The following is a 14,176-nucleotide window of genomic DNA, read 5'->3' as shown; positions in this document are numbered from 1 at the left end:
TTGTCCCAGAAGAGAAGGGAAATTGAATGGCACCCAAAACAGCTTGTATTTGTATTTTTCTAGAACTCTTTAATTTTTCTAGACATCTTGGGAAAGAATTAATCTTGTGGTTTATGAAGATAAATGCCTTTTGGCTTTACAGGAAGGTGCATTGTGTTCAGTTATTTACAATCTCAGTGAACAAAGCACCGGCCCCTGAGACCACCCTGCTAGTGTGAGATGTCATGACTATGGGCACACCAGGAGAATGCAAAATGGCAGGAAAGCCGAGGGTTTCATGAGGTGACAGCAGGTTTGTCACAGACTCTCCAGTGTCGAGGGAAGCAGTCCTCAAACATGGCCAGCCTGCACCCCTGGGAGAGGACCAGAAGAAGCTTCAGACTCCATGCTCATCTGGGAAGAGAGTAGCTACACTAATGTTTTAACTAATTAATGTCAATTACAAATCAGTTCTTTCAGGATCAGTTTCCTCCAGAGAGAATATTTTTCATATAAAAATATCTGCAGTTGAGTAGCCCGTGAGATGTTCTAGAAAGCCTCACTAACTTAGACTTGACTCATGGAGTGTGGGTGACAAGAGGACATGGGGTGTGTGTGTGAGAAAGGACCCTACAAGAGATTCCTTTGTTGGGAGTCAGAGAACTAAAAATGTTCTCTGGGGCAAGGGGCTTTTGAGCAGTGCACACTGTGCATGTTCAAAAATGTGATCCTCGCAGCAACCCTGTGAGGTTGGAGTCAGCCTTTCTGACCCTTGACATCCATGTCTGCAAAATGGGAATGAGCCACTAAGTAAGGTCATGTAGCTGGTAAATGACAGGACAAGCTCCACGTCTCACATAGAAGTTGTATACCAGGCTCTCATCTACTCTGCACATTTTCTCTTTAACCTAGGAAAGGACTTGCTCTGGGAATAATTGCAAAAAAATAGTCTGTTTAGGTGTTCATCTCATTTTCCTGACTCCCTGACCCCCGCTGGGAGCCTACTCTGAAGACTTCAGTTTCCCCATAGTCTTTTTCCCAAGTATGTTCAGAATTTTTAATACGGTATCAAGCTTCCCACAGATACTTTCATTTCAGTCAGAAATTGTCACAGGCTGAACAAATTCATGCCCCAGCAACCCCACGTTGGATAACAACAGAAGGATGTTGCCAAACTTGCGAAGAATAGAGCAAGATGGGAGAGAAAATGGTTAGCTTTCCCCAAGAGTGAGGACAAAAATAGTTCCCAAGCGCTCCATGAAATAGTAGGACAGAAATTGCTTATCTACAAAGAGCTAAGACTCCTCACTAAAGGGAAGCGGTGTATCTTGGTGGGGGAAATCCCCCCCGTCGTGGAGTTTCACAGACCTGAGATTGTTCTTCTCTTCCTGGTTTCGTGATCTTGGGCTGATTAACTTTTCTGAACTTCAGTTTCCTTATTTGCCAAATAGGAATAATGATACCTAGACTTCAGGGTTGTGGTAAGAATGAAGTGAGACAATGAGTGTGCAGCTCCCACCATAGTGCTTGAAACACAATGAATAATAGTGAGTATTATTGTTAGAGTAAGATGGGAAAAAATACTTCAGACTTAGAAGTAATAAAACCACATTTCTCTAAATGTACTTTTTGGCTCAGATGGTTTTCTTATTTTGGCATCTCACTCTCTTTTATTTTAATATATCTCTATCTTTTAAGGCAAAGACAATGCAAATTTACAACGTCTGCAGTTTATAGCTTTCTGTAAAGCTCAAAAGTTATCCACAAATGTCTAGGCTGGAGCTTAGGAACACAGAAATCAAACAAGATTTCCAGGGACATAATAACATATATCTGGTGTCTCTCAGCTTTTAACTTGAAAGTTACCTAAAAGATGGTAAAGCTAAAATATGGTAAGGCATGTCTGTTTTTATTCCTAAAACTCACCTTAACAACCAAGTTTGCATTTGGACTTTTCATCAGAGCAGTTACCACCAGATCCATAAAACAGACTTCAGTTAGGGCAGTCAGCCCGAAGTGGAAAATAACATCTTTTGAATCTCATGACCCTTTCTCCGCAAAACTCTTTTTGTACAGAAAAGCGAAGGGTTTTCCTCAGGGTGCAGAGCCTCAGATTTAAGTTCTGAATGTGATAATGATCTCTTCAATGCTGGTTTTTTTTTTCCTTTGTGTTTTTCAGGTACTCTCCCCTGGGTATCGCCTGCCTAATTTGTGGGAAGATCATTGCCATCAAGGACTTGGAAGTGGTTGCTAGGCAACTGGGGATGTACATGGTAACAGTGATAGTGGGCCTCATCATCCACGGGGGCATCTTTCTCCCCCTGATTTACTTTGTAGTGACCAGGAAAAACCCCTTCTCCTTTTTTGCTGGCATTTTCCAAGCTTGGATCACTGCCCTGGGCACCGCTTCCAGGTAGAGAATACAAGAAATCGCCTTTCTCTCTACTCACTGCTTTGGTCTCTTTGCCACTTCCTATTTCTCAAAACCCATCACAAAGTTCAATGAGAACACTTTTCACATATTACTAAAATCTTTTTGAAAAGTTGAATGCTTGGCTCCTTCTAGGAACTTCTGAGCCTTGTGATAAACATTTTTGCTGGTATGTAACTGTATTGGAAATAGGATTTCATACTAAAATTTCCAGATGCTATTAATTTGCATGCCTAATTTGCCACATAAAACATTAGTTTCATTTTAAATGTTTTCTAAAGGGGTGTAACAGAATACTGTTCAGTTAACATTTCACCCATGATTTGGAAAATGCTATCCTAAAATATCACTCTATTGAGGTTTTGCAAGTAATTTTTCAGAAGTAGGAGAACCAGCTTTTACAAGATAAATGATATTATAGGTAAGATTTTTCAAACAAACAGAAGTCAGCCAAGTCTTTGACCTTGGCAAGAACTTCTAATGGACCATTCTGCCCCAGACTCGACATTGATGGAGAGTTAGTTCCTCCTTCATTACCTAGTTCCAGTGCCTTCATAGCCAAGAGGACCCCAGATTTAGGCAGAGAAAAATCATTTTTTTAAATATCATCTTGGACTGAAGTTAGCAGAAACAAAACAAAAAGGAAACAAAAAGAAATACATAAGAAATGCCTTATAATTTAGAATTTTAAAGACTAGAGAGTGTTATTCTTTAAGCTTGCAGTAGTCATAGTCTGTGGTGGCTGAGGTCGTACAATAGGTGGCAGGGAGGCTAAGCAGACTCTGAAACCCGTAGCTCATGGCTGGGTCCTTGTTGGAGAGCCTATGACCACACCCTCTGCTAGTGGGGTGGTCACTCTGTGACAGGGTGGTCAGGCACTCAGGTTTTCCATAAGTGACCTATCAGACCACTAGTGGTGACCACCTGAGAAGCCAAATTATATTTCCATTTTGCAAATCAATGAGAATTTGGTGCTGGTAGAAAACAGAGTTTCAGAGAAGGCTGGGATATATACAAACCTTGGGGATCTAGATTCTGCATCCAGTTTCCTAAGATGAAGAGAATCACTTCAAAATTTCCTTTTTCCTTCCTGGTCCTATAAATTTCCTATGGCTAAGTATCTCTGTCTAGAAAGATTCTCTCTGTTTGGAGAAAAAGTAATTTTTTTTTTCAAAAATAAAAACAACCTTGTTTAATTTTATTTTTGTTTTCTGGTTATGAGCCTGGTATAATATTTGCTCATTATGAAAATGTTCAGGCAGTGAATAAAATTTTGAAGAAGCAAATGAGCTTCCCCAGTTAGTTATGCCATCACCCAGTGATAATTGCTAGTAACCTTTTAATTAATCCTTACAGTAATACATCTTTCCAATTGTACATATATTGTTTTATAAACTGCTAATTTTTACTGGTCAATATACCATAAACTTTAGACTACGGACTTTACTACTGTGTTTTTTATTTATTTATTTTTTATTTGGATAGGGTATCATTATTTTGCCCAGGCTGGTCTCAAACTCCTGGGCTCAAGCTGATCCTCCTGCCTCAGTCTCCAGAGGAGTTGGGATTATAGGCACCCACCACCATGCAACTTAGAGCTTCTTTTTTTTTTTTCTTGCTTATTTGTTTTAAAGATAGGGTCTCACTTGTTGCCCAGGCTGGAGTATAGTGATGTGATCATAGCTCACTGAAGCCTTGCCTTCCTGGGCTCTATTTTTTAAAAGTGCGTAATAATGCACTGTGTATGCTACAATACAAACCCCACCCCACCCCTAGTGATGTACATTTAAGTCATGTCTATTAAACAGGGCTGTGACCAACATCCTTATAAATACATCTCTTCAAGGTTGTCTGATGATCCCTCTGGAGAAGTGGAATTTCTAAGTCAAGTGTACACATTGACGATTTTGAAACATTTCACCATCAATAATAAGAAATTCATTATTTTATGTTCCTACAAACTGGGTTTGAGAGTGTAACTTTCTCTACCTACTCAATAGCACTGGATATTATCAATCACTTTAATGCTTTCCAATCTTATTGGTGAAAAATAATCTCATTGAATTTGCATATCTTTGATTACTAGTGAGGGGCAGCATCTTTCTGTGTTCTTATGGACCATCCTTCCCCTTGGCTTTGCCTCATGAATTGTCCATTAATTTGCTCAATTTCCTGTTGGGTGCTCATCCTTTCCCGATGGGTCTTCAAGCTCTCTTTGTGTATAAGAGTATTAGCTCACATGTCACATGTTGCAATTAATGCCCCTCTTCACTTGACATTTGTCTTGAAAATTTACAGCACTTTTTCCCTGCAGGAGTTTTCAATTTGTGCTGAGTCAAAGCTGTCAATATTTTCCTTTAGCATTTAGAATTTAGATTTTGCTCATGGATGTCTTTTCTACCCCAGATTACAAAACATTACTTTATGTTTTCTCCTAATGCCTTTATGGTTTTGATCTTTAAACTACTTAAAAAATATTATTATTAATTTTTTTTCTTTTGAATGACTAAACCATTATGCTAGTACCTTTACAGGACAAGATGGGTCTTAAAGGGATTGGGATGGCCTGCATTTGTATTTAAATCAAGACAAATGCTTAGGTTATCTGACCAAGGCAGCAAATGTTAGATCTATTTCCCTCCTTCAACCTATATTTCATTTGAAAAACAAAATGTGGTTTTAAAATCTTCAGTTCAAATGTGGCTTTTGCCTGGATGTGGAATTTCTTTTTTTAAAAAGGCCGTGTGGCATGAGTCACGTACCAAGAATTAACTGAGGGTTTCTTTGCCATGATGGCCACGAGGGAAAAAAAAACACAAAACCCAGGGACAGCCCACTAAATATCCTTTCTGCCTCCTTGGACTTTGTAGTGAATGAGGATATCAAGGGTGGTTAACTGGCTTTTCCCAGTGGTTCCAGAGGCTGGAGTCAGGGAGGACAGATGGAGGAAGGGTGGCCTGGGACAGACCTGTCTTCATCTCTCTGACTTCGGGCATGCCATTAAAACTATTCTGAAAAAAAAAAAGAAGAAGAATCTCAAGTATCTGACAGTTATTATTAGCAACATTTGAAGACTGTCATGTGGCCATGGAGGCAGGAGCCAAAAGCAATGTCAGAATGTCAGCCTGTCAACACAGGAAAGCTTGAAATTAAAATGCTCAAGTCCCAGTTTGCATGGGTTGAGTATATGTGGATTTTTAAGACACAAAGCAATCCTGTTCAGTAGGGAAATGGAAGATATTTTCATACCTTACCAATGATTTTTTCCAATCTATTTAGTTGTCTAAAGACCCTTTGATGGCATTTTGGAAAAATGAATGCAATAGTAAAAATTAATGTATTCCAGTGATCCCAGAAGTGTCCTTAGATTCATGCAATCAAGAATCCTGGCCACCAGATGCACAGCTGGGCAGTCATCTCAGACCAGTCCTGGTGTCCTGGCAACCCTTCTGAAGGGCCCCAGGAAAGGGCGGGGTGAGAGGAATGAAGGGACACTAACTTCTCATTAAGACAGCTGGGGTGACAAGCCTGATCTGAGGATGTCCCCTGCATGTGAATGAGGCCCCCTAACTTTACCCTGGGTTTATAAGGTTTTAGTAATGAGATGCCCCCCATCAATCATTTCTTCTCCCTACCTAAGACCAAGGAAGTGACAAGAGACAGACCCCTGGTTTGAAACCCCAAAGAATATTCTGGTAAGATGAATCTGGCTCTGCTAAGGTTGTTTTAGGAGCTTTCAGGCCAATGGTTTGATAAGATGCAGATTTGGGCATCCCTAATTTTGGAGCTTCTGGTTCCTTGGTGCCAAGGAGGCCTTAGAATCTGCATTTCATTTGGCTTCCCTGAAGCAGAGTGTTTTCTCCCACTCTCTGAGAAAATAAGACCTCTGCTGGGATCTATGTCTTGCCTAGTCACTAATTCTGACCGGTAAAAGGAGGGATCTCTGACTAAGACTGTAAGTGCAAGAGAGAAAACACCTCCAAATGCTGTCCACATTGCAGGTTTTCTAATTCACTGTGCTAAAGTTTGAATAGAAAAAAAAAAAAAAAAAAAGGTGGACCACAAAGCACTCCCATTGTAGTTTGAGTGTTCTGCATTGCTTTCTACATCACTCAACTTTGCAGCAAATCCACCCACCCTCTCCTGCACCTCTATCCACATGGAAATAATATTCTGGCCTTCAGCAACCCTGTCCTCACAGGTCTCCAATTTTAGAAGACATATGAACATGTCAGGAATTCTGGCCTTCAGGCTGGGTCATGTGGCCATGAATCTACATCCCATGCCTGGGAGGAGTGGGGGTGAAGTCACTCCATATTGTGTCTTTGATTAGCTATGGAGCACATGCTTTTCTACTCTGTGTTGTTGGAGCGACTATAAAGTTGGCTGCTGATGATATATTAGGGAGTTGGACTGTCTGTGAGGTTCCCCAGTGAATTGCTTGAAGCTCAGGTTTGTGCCAAAGGGTGCTCAACATGTTTGTTGGTCTCAAAATTAGTAAACCCTGCTCAGGGCCATTCCCAGGGGCTGGATGCAATCCATGTAGTCATTTTGTTGGAAACAGCATTTCTAAGCATGAAATTATGGGTCATTCAAAAATTCCTCATTCCATTTCACCATTGACAGCTGATTCTTTTCTAACACAGTTTTTTTGTTTGCTTTGCAACCCAATTTATGTGGGCAATAAGATGCACTTCAATACTGAATCCAAGATGGAAACAGTGACCAAAACAAAAATAACTACTGGAAGCTCTGAGTAGATCTCAAAAACCAGAACCAACAAAAATATTTTGCTGCCTGTTAGCATCTTAATAGGATTGAATTTGAGCCTCCAACTTGCTGGTTTTTAGTTTGGCTCCAGATATTGCCTTTTTTGCACGTCACATTGTTTGACTGGAACAAAAGAAGAAAAACTTTGCAGTGACATTCCAGTTTGTGCTTTGTCCTGCTTCTCCAAAGTGGACCTGACCTTGTCTTTGTCTCTTTGTCCCTCAGTGCTGGAACTTTGCCTGTCACCTTCCGTTGCCTGGAAGAAAATCTGGGGATCGACAAGCGTGTGACCAGGTTTGTCCTCCCAGTTGGAGCAACCATCAACATGGATGGCACAGCCCTGTATGAAGCAGTGGCCGCCATCTTTATAGCCCAGATGAATGGCGTTGTCCTGGACGGAGGCCAGATTGTGACCGTGAGGTGAGTGAGGGCGGTGGGGGAAGCACGTGAACAACTTCCACCCTACGCCCCCTCCACACTAACTCCATATAACAGAGGCCACCTGAGTTCCAGTTCTGCTGAAAGAATGATGAGGGTAATAAGAGGGTTACTGTTAGCTATTGAAGGGAAAACATTGCAATAGAAAGAAGACGTGTGTTAATACCTTCTATTTGTATTGCGCATGTCACCTTGCTATGGAAATTGGATACTGTTTGATTTTTAGCAATCTTGTGATGCAGGCAAGGCAGCTATTTTTCTGCCCATTTAATAAATGAGGACACTCAGGTGCTAAGAGCCATGGTAGTTTGTCCAAGACCATAGCACCCATAATGAGCTTGCAGGGCTGTCACCAGGGCCAACATTGGTTGAGTCTGGATCCAGTGTTCTTTCATTAAAATATGCTCCTATGCTCCCTTCACTGTTTTAGGCAGAAATGAAGAAATACTGGAAGAAAGATTCCTCAATATGACATATACTATTTTATTACAAATAAACTGCACATAATTTTGCTTTGCTAAAGCTATATTTACTTATATGTATTCATCATAAAAAAATTCAGAAAGAACCTTTTCCCAAGAGATCACTAAAAACGCATTGCTTCTCCCTAAACTTAAAGATTATACCTACTGGCCAGCTCAACTCCTCAGTTTCTTGTTTATAGGTAGAGTCATTGAAAAACATCGGCCTTCAAACTATCCAATGTTGTATATTGACATTATAGCATGAAATAAAACTTTTTGCAACCATCGTTTTAATATTATCACTCTCACTACACAAATGATTTTCAATTAAGCCAGGAGCCAATTTCTGGCTTTAATTAATGTAAAAAGACCACAATGAGCCAGTGATACGGTCTTATTCGTGTCATAGCCCTACTCCCAGTGTCTCAATTTCCTTATCTGTGAATGAGGAAGGTATTCAGAATTTGGGGCTGTAAATTGGTAGTTTGTGAATTGAATCCAGCCCAGAGTGTTGCTTTGTTTGCCTTGCAATATATTGCAAAAAATTAGAATTTATCCTCTTATAAGATAGATGCCCTTCAGTTTACCACACTCTCCCCTGCTTCCTTTTACTTAGCCTGTTGCACCTGCTTGGCCCTTTAAGACATTTGAGTTTGTGAACTTTTTCTTTTTTTTATTGAGGCAGAGTCTCACTCTGTTGCCCTAGGTAGAGTGCAGTGGCATCATCACAGCTCACAGCAACCTCAAACTCCTGGGCTCAAGTGATTCTCCTTCCTCAGCCTCCTGAATAGCTTGACTGTTGGTATGCACCACCACACCCAGCTAATTTTTTCTATTTTTAGTAGAGACAAGTTCTCACTCTTGCTCAGGCTGGTCTTGAACTCCTGACCTCAAGCGATCCTCCCACCTCTGTCTCCCAGAGTGCTAGGATTACAGGTGTGAGCCACCATGCCCAGCCAGTGAACCTTGAACTCTATGATTTATGTTTTCTTTCCTCTCTGGAATACCGTAAGATCAGAAAATACTGGGAGTAGGTGAGTCACATTCTGTGTAACAAATGCACTTGCAGTAGAAAGAGAATTCTGAAAATTGGAACAGCCAAGACCAGCTGTTTCACTTTGGGAAGTGAAAGGTAGGCACTGAAAGACACTTCCAGGCTCCATAATGATAATAACTCCACTTTCTTGGTCCCTCTAAGGTGGCAGACTCTTTACATGCATTGCCCAGCAAGCCTGAAGGCATAGTCATCATTCCCATTTTAAGGAAAATGAGGCTCAGAGAAATCATCTGACAAACCCAGGTCTCATGGCTGTGGGTGCCAGAGGCACAAGTCAAATATCTACTCCACAGCCAACCTCTTTCAACTGCATGTCATTTCTGCCTTCTGACCAGAACTCAAAGGCAGACATTAGAATAGTGGTTTTACTTACGTTTTTCCTTGGCATTAGAAGAGGCAATGTTCTTTGGGTTAAGGCACTGGCCTCTTTTCCCCATTTCAAAGTTCAGACAACACTGTCAACCTCTCTATTAGAAATTCCTGTAATCATGTAGTGTCATGGTATTCAACAGTTCATTTTCTGGGAAGCTTTTAGTGGCCTAGGGCCCATTTTAGGAGACTTCTTCTAAAAGGCAGGTTCTTTTCAGGTCTGATTTCTCTACATGCTCAGATTATTAAAAAGTCCAAACTCAGGGACTGCCCAGCGTTTGTCATAATGCTGGAGATTGACACTTAGCCACGTCTACCCCGTGTTCTAGGGGCTGATACTGCCCTGGAATGACACTTTAGAGTCTGTGCTTGATCTGCCTAGCTCTGAGGTATTCAACCAGCTCAGGGACATTTTTGTTGGAACACATATTTCTTCTCTGTCCTCATAACCATTCCGAAAGACTTAATGAGCATGCCATATGCATCTGAGTTCAGTTCAGCAACTAAGTCAGCAAATAGAGAAAAGAAAAACTCGCCATGTCTAACACATAAACACACACAATATGAAAATATCAAATAATAATCACATTTTTTTAAGCTGCTAGAATGCATTATCTGAAAAATTTCCTAGAGAATCTCTTGGCAAACCATCTCATCTAGTAGAAAAGTAAACTGCGGCTCGGAGAATAGGTCACACACAGCCATCTAGAGGAAGACCTAAAATTTAGGTTTCCAAGTAGTGATTATGCTTCCATTTATTAAGGCTTTTAACTTGTGATCCTACAAACAGCCCTAAAAAGTAGGTATTGGGTTCTGCATTTTACAGAGGGAGAAAATGAAGCAAGTAAGGTGAAGTAACTTGCCTGAGATCACACTGTAAGTGGTAGAAATGGGATTGGAACCCAGGCCACCTAACTCTGGGGTCTGTGCTTTTAACTATACACACACTGCCCCTACTATACTATATTATTGGGTTGCATATATTAATTTATATATGTAATGTGATCCTCACAACCACCCTATGAAGTATGTAGTATACGGGAGCCTCAGTTTCCTCATCTGTATAATGGGAACAATAATCACACACTCTAGGGTGGTTGAGAGCATTGTGTCTTGTTCATGGTCAGCTGTAAATAAACATTAGCTACCAGTATTGTTACTATTGTTGGTGTCCAGTAAAATACAATGATACTCCTAAAAGATTAAAAAAAATCTGTCAGTGATGCAGTGAGTACTGTGATGCTACTGACATTGGAAAACATGCTTCAAGTCAGTGTCAAGCCTTCTATATCTCATAGACATGACGTGAGACTGTAACGTTACTTGCTTTAAAATTCACAGATGGAAAGAGCTTCTTAATGAAGCCGTTTGTCAGGCAAAGATGACTTCCAGCCCTCAATTCTTGGCATTGCTGGCAACTGTGCTTCCCATCAAGTCCACGCTATTAGATGGGAACTTAGACACGGGAAAATGGACCAGTGACTAAGTGATTAGGATTGTGCATGAATTCTATAAATTTATCTACATAGGGTTTATTTTACATTAACAATGCTACTACTGAGGATTTTCACTTGGCAAAGGGTAAGGTTGGCCCCTGGGCAAGTTCAGCCAAGTCCTCTTTAACCAGAGACACCACAAGGGCTGCGTCTGGGAGGACCCACCACGGGCGTGTGTCGTTCACTGCCTGCAATTGAATTGGAGGAAGATAGCCAAGTCTAGCTTCATGCTGTGCTTCCAGATAAATTCCTCGTCCTCTCCTTTCCCTGCATGCCGGAGAACAGTGATGAGGCATTCTCAGCATGTTTATTAATTCACAGAGTTTTCAGTGTGGGGAGGGATCAGGGCAGCAGGAGCTAGCATGGTGCTGGGATAAGCGGATTAGAGTTCAAATCCCAGAAGACCATGTTCAAGCCGTGTGACCCTAAGTTGCTCCACCCACCCAATCCGTGCTTTCCTCATGGGGTTGCTGTAAGGTTCTGCCCTGAAGTTGTGTGTCTAGTACCTTGCACAGGTTTCAGGAACCGGAGGAATGGAAAGTCAGACAAAGCAGAGGAGGATGCTGGGACAGAGGGGAAGTCACTGCCCACGAGCTGTTGCAGGGCTGAGAATTCCGCAGACTCTGCCCATGGGAGGGTGGGGTATTCCTGGGGTGGAGGAACACAGGGGGAGCCAACTTCCAGGAGGAATTCTCTTTATAGGGTTTTGTCTCACACGGCGGAAAGATAACCGGATAATGTGGCCGCAGCACAGAGGGACATGCAAGAGTGACTCATAGCAGAAGCAACTGATGCTGTAAATAAAACAGTTGAGGCCAAGACTGTTGGAACTTGGGAAGTTCCCCTTCCCTGGTGTTCTGTTTGTCTTGGTCAAATGGCTGAGAATTCCCACCTCCCAGCTCGTGGGGCTTTAGGGAAGTTTTCAGCCTGGCCCTGCCTGGATTTCCCGGTGAGAATAACAATTCTCATTTACTGGGGTTACATGTGCCTGGCCTCCCCTACATGCTTTGTATTAGCTCCTGAAAGCTCCTGACTCCCGCATGAGGGAGATGCCATTGTTCTCTCCTTTTCACAGAGGAGGAAATCAAGGCGCAAAGAGGTTCAGTTGCCTATAGACGTTTGGTTAATAAGTAGCAGAGCTGGAATTTGAACCCAGGCTGTTCAACTGCAGAACTTTCACTGATAAAAGTACCTCCTGTGACCCAGATGGGTTCAAGGGAAATGGAGTTCTTTGAACCCCGACACCAGCTACACACTGGTGGGACAGGCGGAAGGCATAGACAGGGTCCGTAGGTCACACCCAGGGGAGGTGTCCATACCAGCACAGGCCTAAATTTGGGAAGGGTAGCAATCTGGAAAAAAACAGCTCAAATCACAGGCTTTCCAAGGGCCTTCCTTTCCTCCAATGTAAGGTTAGGTAAATTCAGGTCCGATGCAACTGTAAGACCCCGGGATTCTGTGCTTGGTTATACCGATGGCCCAGATTTGGTTAAAACACTTTGGGAGGCTGTCTCTCAGGGTGGAGCTTGAGTGCCTACTCTGGAAACTCTAGAATTTCCTAACCACAAAGAAAGCAGCCTTCTTTTCTTTTCAGAATCCACCAAACCAACTTGGGAATCCATACTTTCAAAAGTACCCTTGCATTTGGATGTGACAGCTTGTATAAATGGCATCCAGAAAAGAGAGGAAAAAAGTCACTGCCCTTTGCTGGACCACAGCCACCCCTCTGTCCCCCAATGGTGTCTCGATAAGGCACATGTACCCTAGATTAATCCTCTCCCACAGACAAACTTCAGAATGGTGCTGGGTGTGCCCCTGGCATTGCTTGGAAAGAAACTGATGAGTTGCTTCAGAAAGAAAGCCTTTCGCTATTTCATTATCATTTCTTGGCACTCTGTTTCTGAATAATGTGTTTTCCAGCCCATGGTGAAACGTCCAGGTGTTGGAAGCTTAATGTCATGTGGAATCCGTTGATCTGTTCTCCTGATGGCCACTCAGTTGGGTCTGGATATTTGCTATTCTGAGTTGTCAAATGAACGTTGGCAGTGGGCTTCTCAGACCCTTGCCACGTAGCCCAAGAGTCTCTGGTGCTTGCAGAGACATAAGGGCATCAGTAGAAATGAATGCAGTCTGTTCCCATGGGAAGATTAAGGGTGATTTTGTTGTTGTTGTTAGTATTTCCTTGCCTGTTTTTAAAGCCACGCTTACCTTATGTGAGCCCCGAGATGCACAGGGCTAATTGGATATCATGACAAGGATAAGGCTGCGATTCATGAATTTATAAGCTTCCATCACAGCAGAACAGAATCCAAACAGACCTGAGTTCCTGGGTCTTGGAAATTTAGATTTCTCTACTCCTTAGCAGTTGGAGTGGGAAGCGATTTTATAGTTACAAGAAAATTAGAGTTTAAAATTGCCAGGGATGGTCCCTTCTCTTCTCATGACCTGGTCTTTTCTGTTCTCACAGTCTCACGGCCACCCTGGCGAGTGTCGGCGCAGCCAGCATCCCAAGCGCTGGGCTGGTCACCATGCTCCTCATTCTCACGGCCGTGGGCCTGCCGACGGAGGACATCAGCCTGCTGGTGGCTGTAGACTGGCTGCTGTAAGTGCCCACGGACGGGGTTCTGTTGGGGATGGCGAGTGCTGCCTCCCGGGGGGGGGGATTGTTGGCAAGGTTGCAGCCAAGATCTCAGCCAGTCCCCATGACAACTCCCTCGCGTCCCCTCTCCTTCCCTCCCTCTCGCATGTACTGAGTGCCTACTTGGGAACCAAAGAAGAGGATGGAATTTTTGAGGACCTCACAGTCTAGTGCCGGAATCAGATAGATTATAATACCAAGTTAAAAGTATGGTCATAAGGAACCAACTATTGATGCACGCAAGGACTCTCAGAACATTTGAGAGCATTGAGTGAACCAAGGCAGACACAAAGGAATATGTATTGTATGATTCCATTTATGTGACACTCTAGGGAAAGACAATAGAATGTAGAGCAATAGAAAGAGATCATTGGTTGCCTGGAGCTAGGGTTGGAGGCATGGGGACTAACTGGGAAGGGACACGAGGAAACTGTTAGGAGTGATAAAAGTGTGTTATATCTATAGGTGTGCACAGGTATCTACATTTGTCAAAACTCATCAAACCATGTACTTAAAATGGGTACATTTCATTGT

The 14,176-nt window shown here is 42.4% G+C and overlaps 1 protein-coding gene across 1 annotated transcript in view; it reads left to right on the top strand.

The window, feature by feature from the left end:
- SLC1A2 (solute carrier family 1 member 2) overlaps window positions 1-14,176 on the top strand; it is a 50,636-nt gene that overhangs the window by 21,504 nt on the left and 14,956 nt on the right. The window contains exons 6-8 of the mRNA XM_045557813.1: window positions 2,159-2,392; window positions 7,406-7,600; window positions 13,472-13,606. Of these exons, the coding sequence (XP_045413769.1) occupies window positions 2,159-2,392; window positions 7,406-7,600; window positions 13,472-13,606 (564 nt within the window). The remainder of the gene's footprint in view (window positions 1-2,158; window positions 2,393-7,405; window positions 7,601-13,471; window positions 13,607-14,176) is intronic.

This window comes from Lemur catta, chromosome 7, assembly GCF_020740605.2.
Source record: "Lemur catta isolate mLemCat1 chromosome 7, mLemCat1.pri, whole genome shotgun sequence".
NCBI classification, from domain to species: domain Eukaryota; kingdom Metazoa; phylum Chordata; class Mammalia; order Primates; family Lemuridae; genus Lemur; species Lemur catta.
This window is presented reverse-complemented; position numbering and strand designations above follow the sequence as displayed.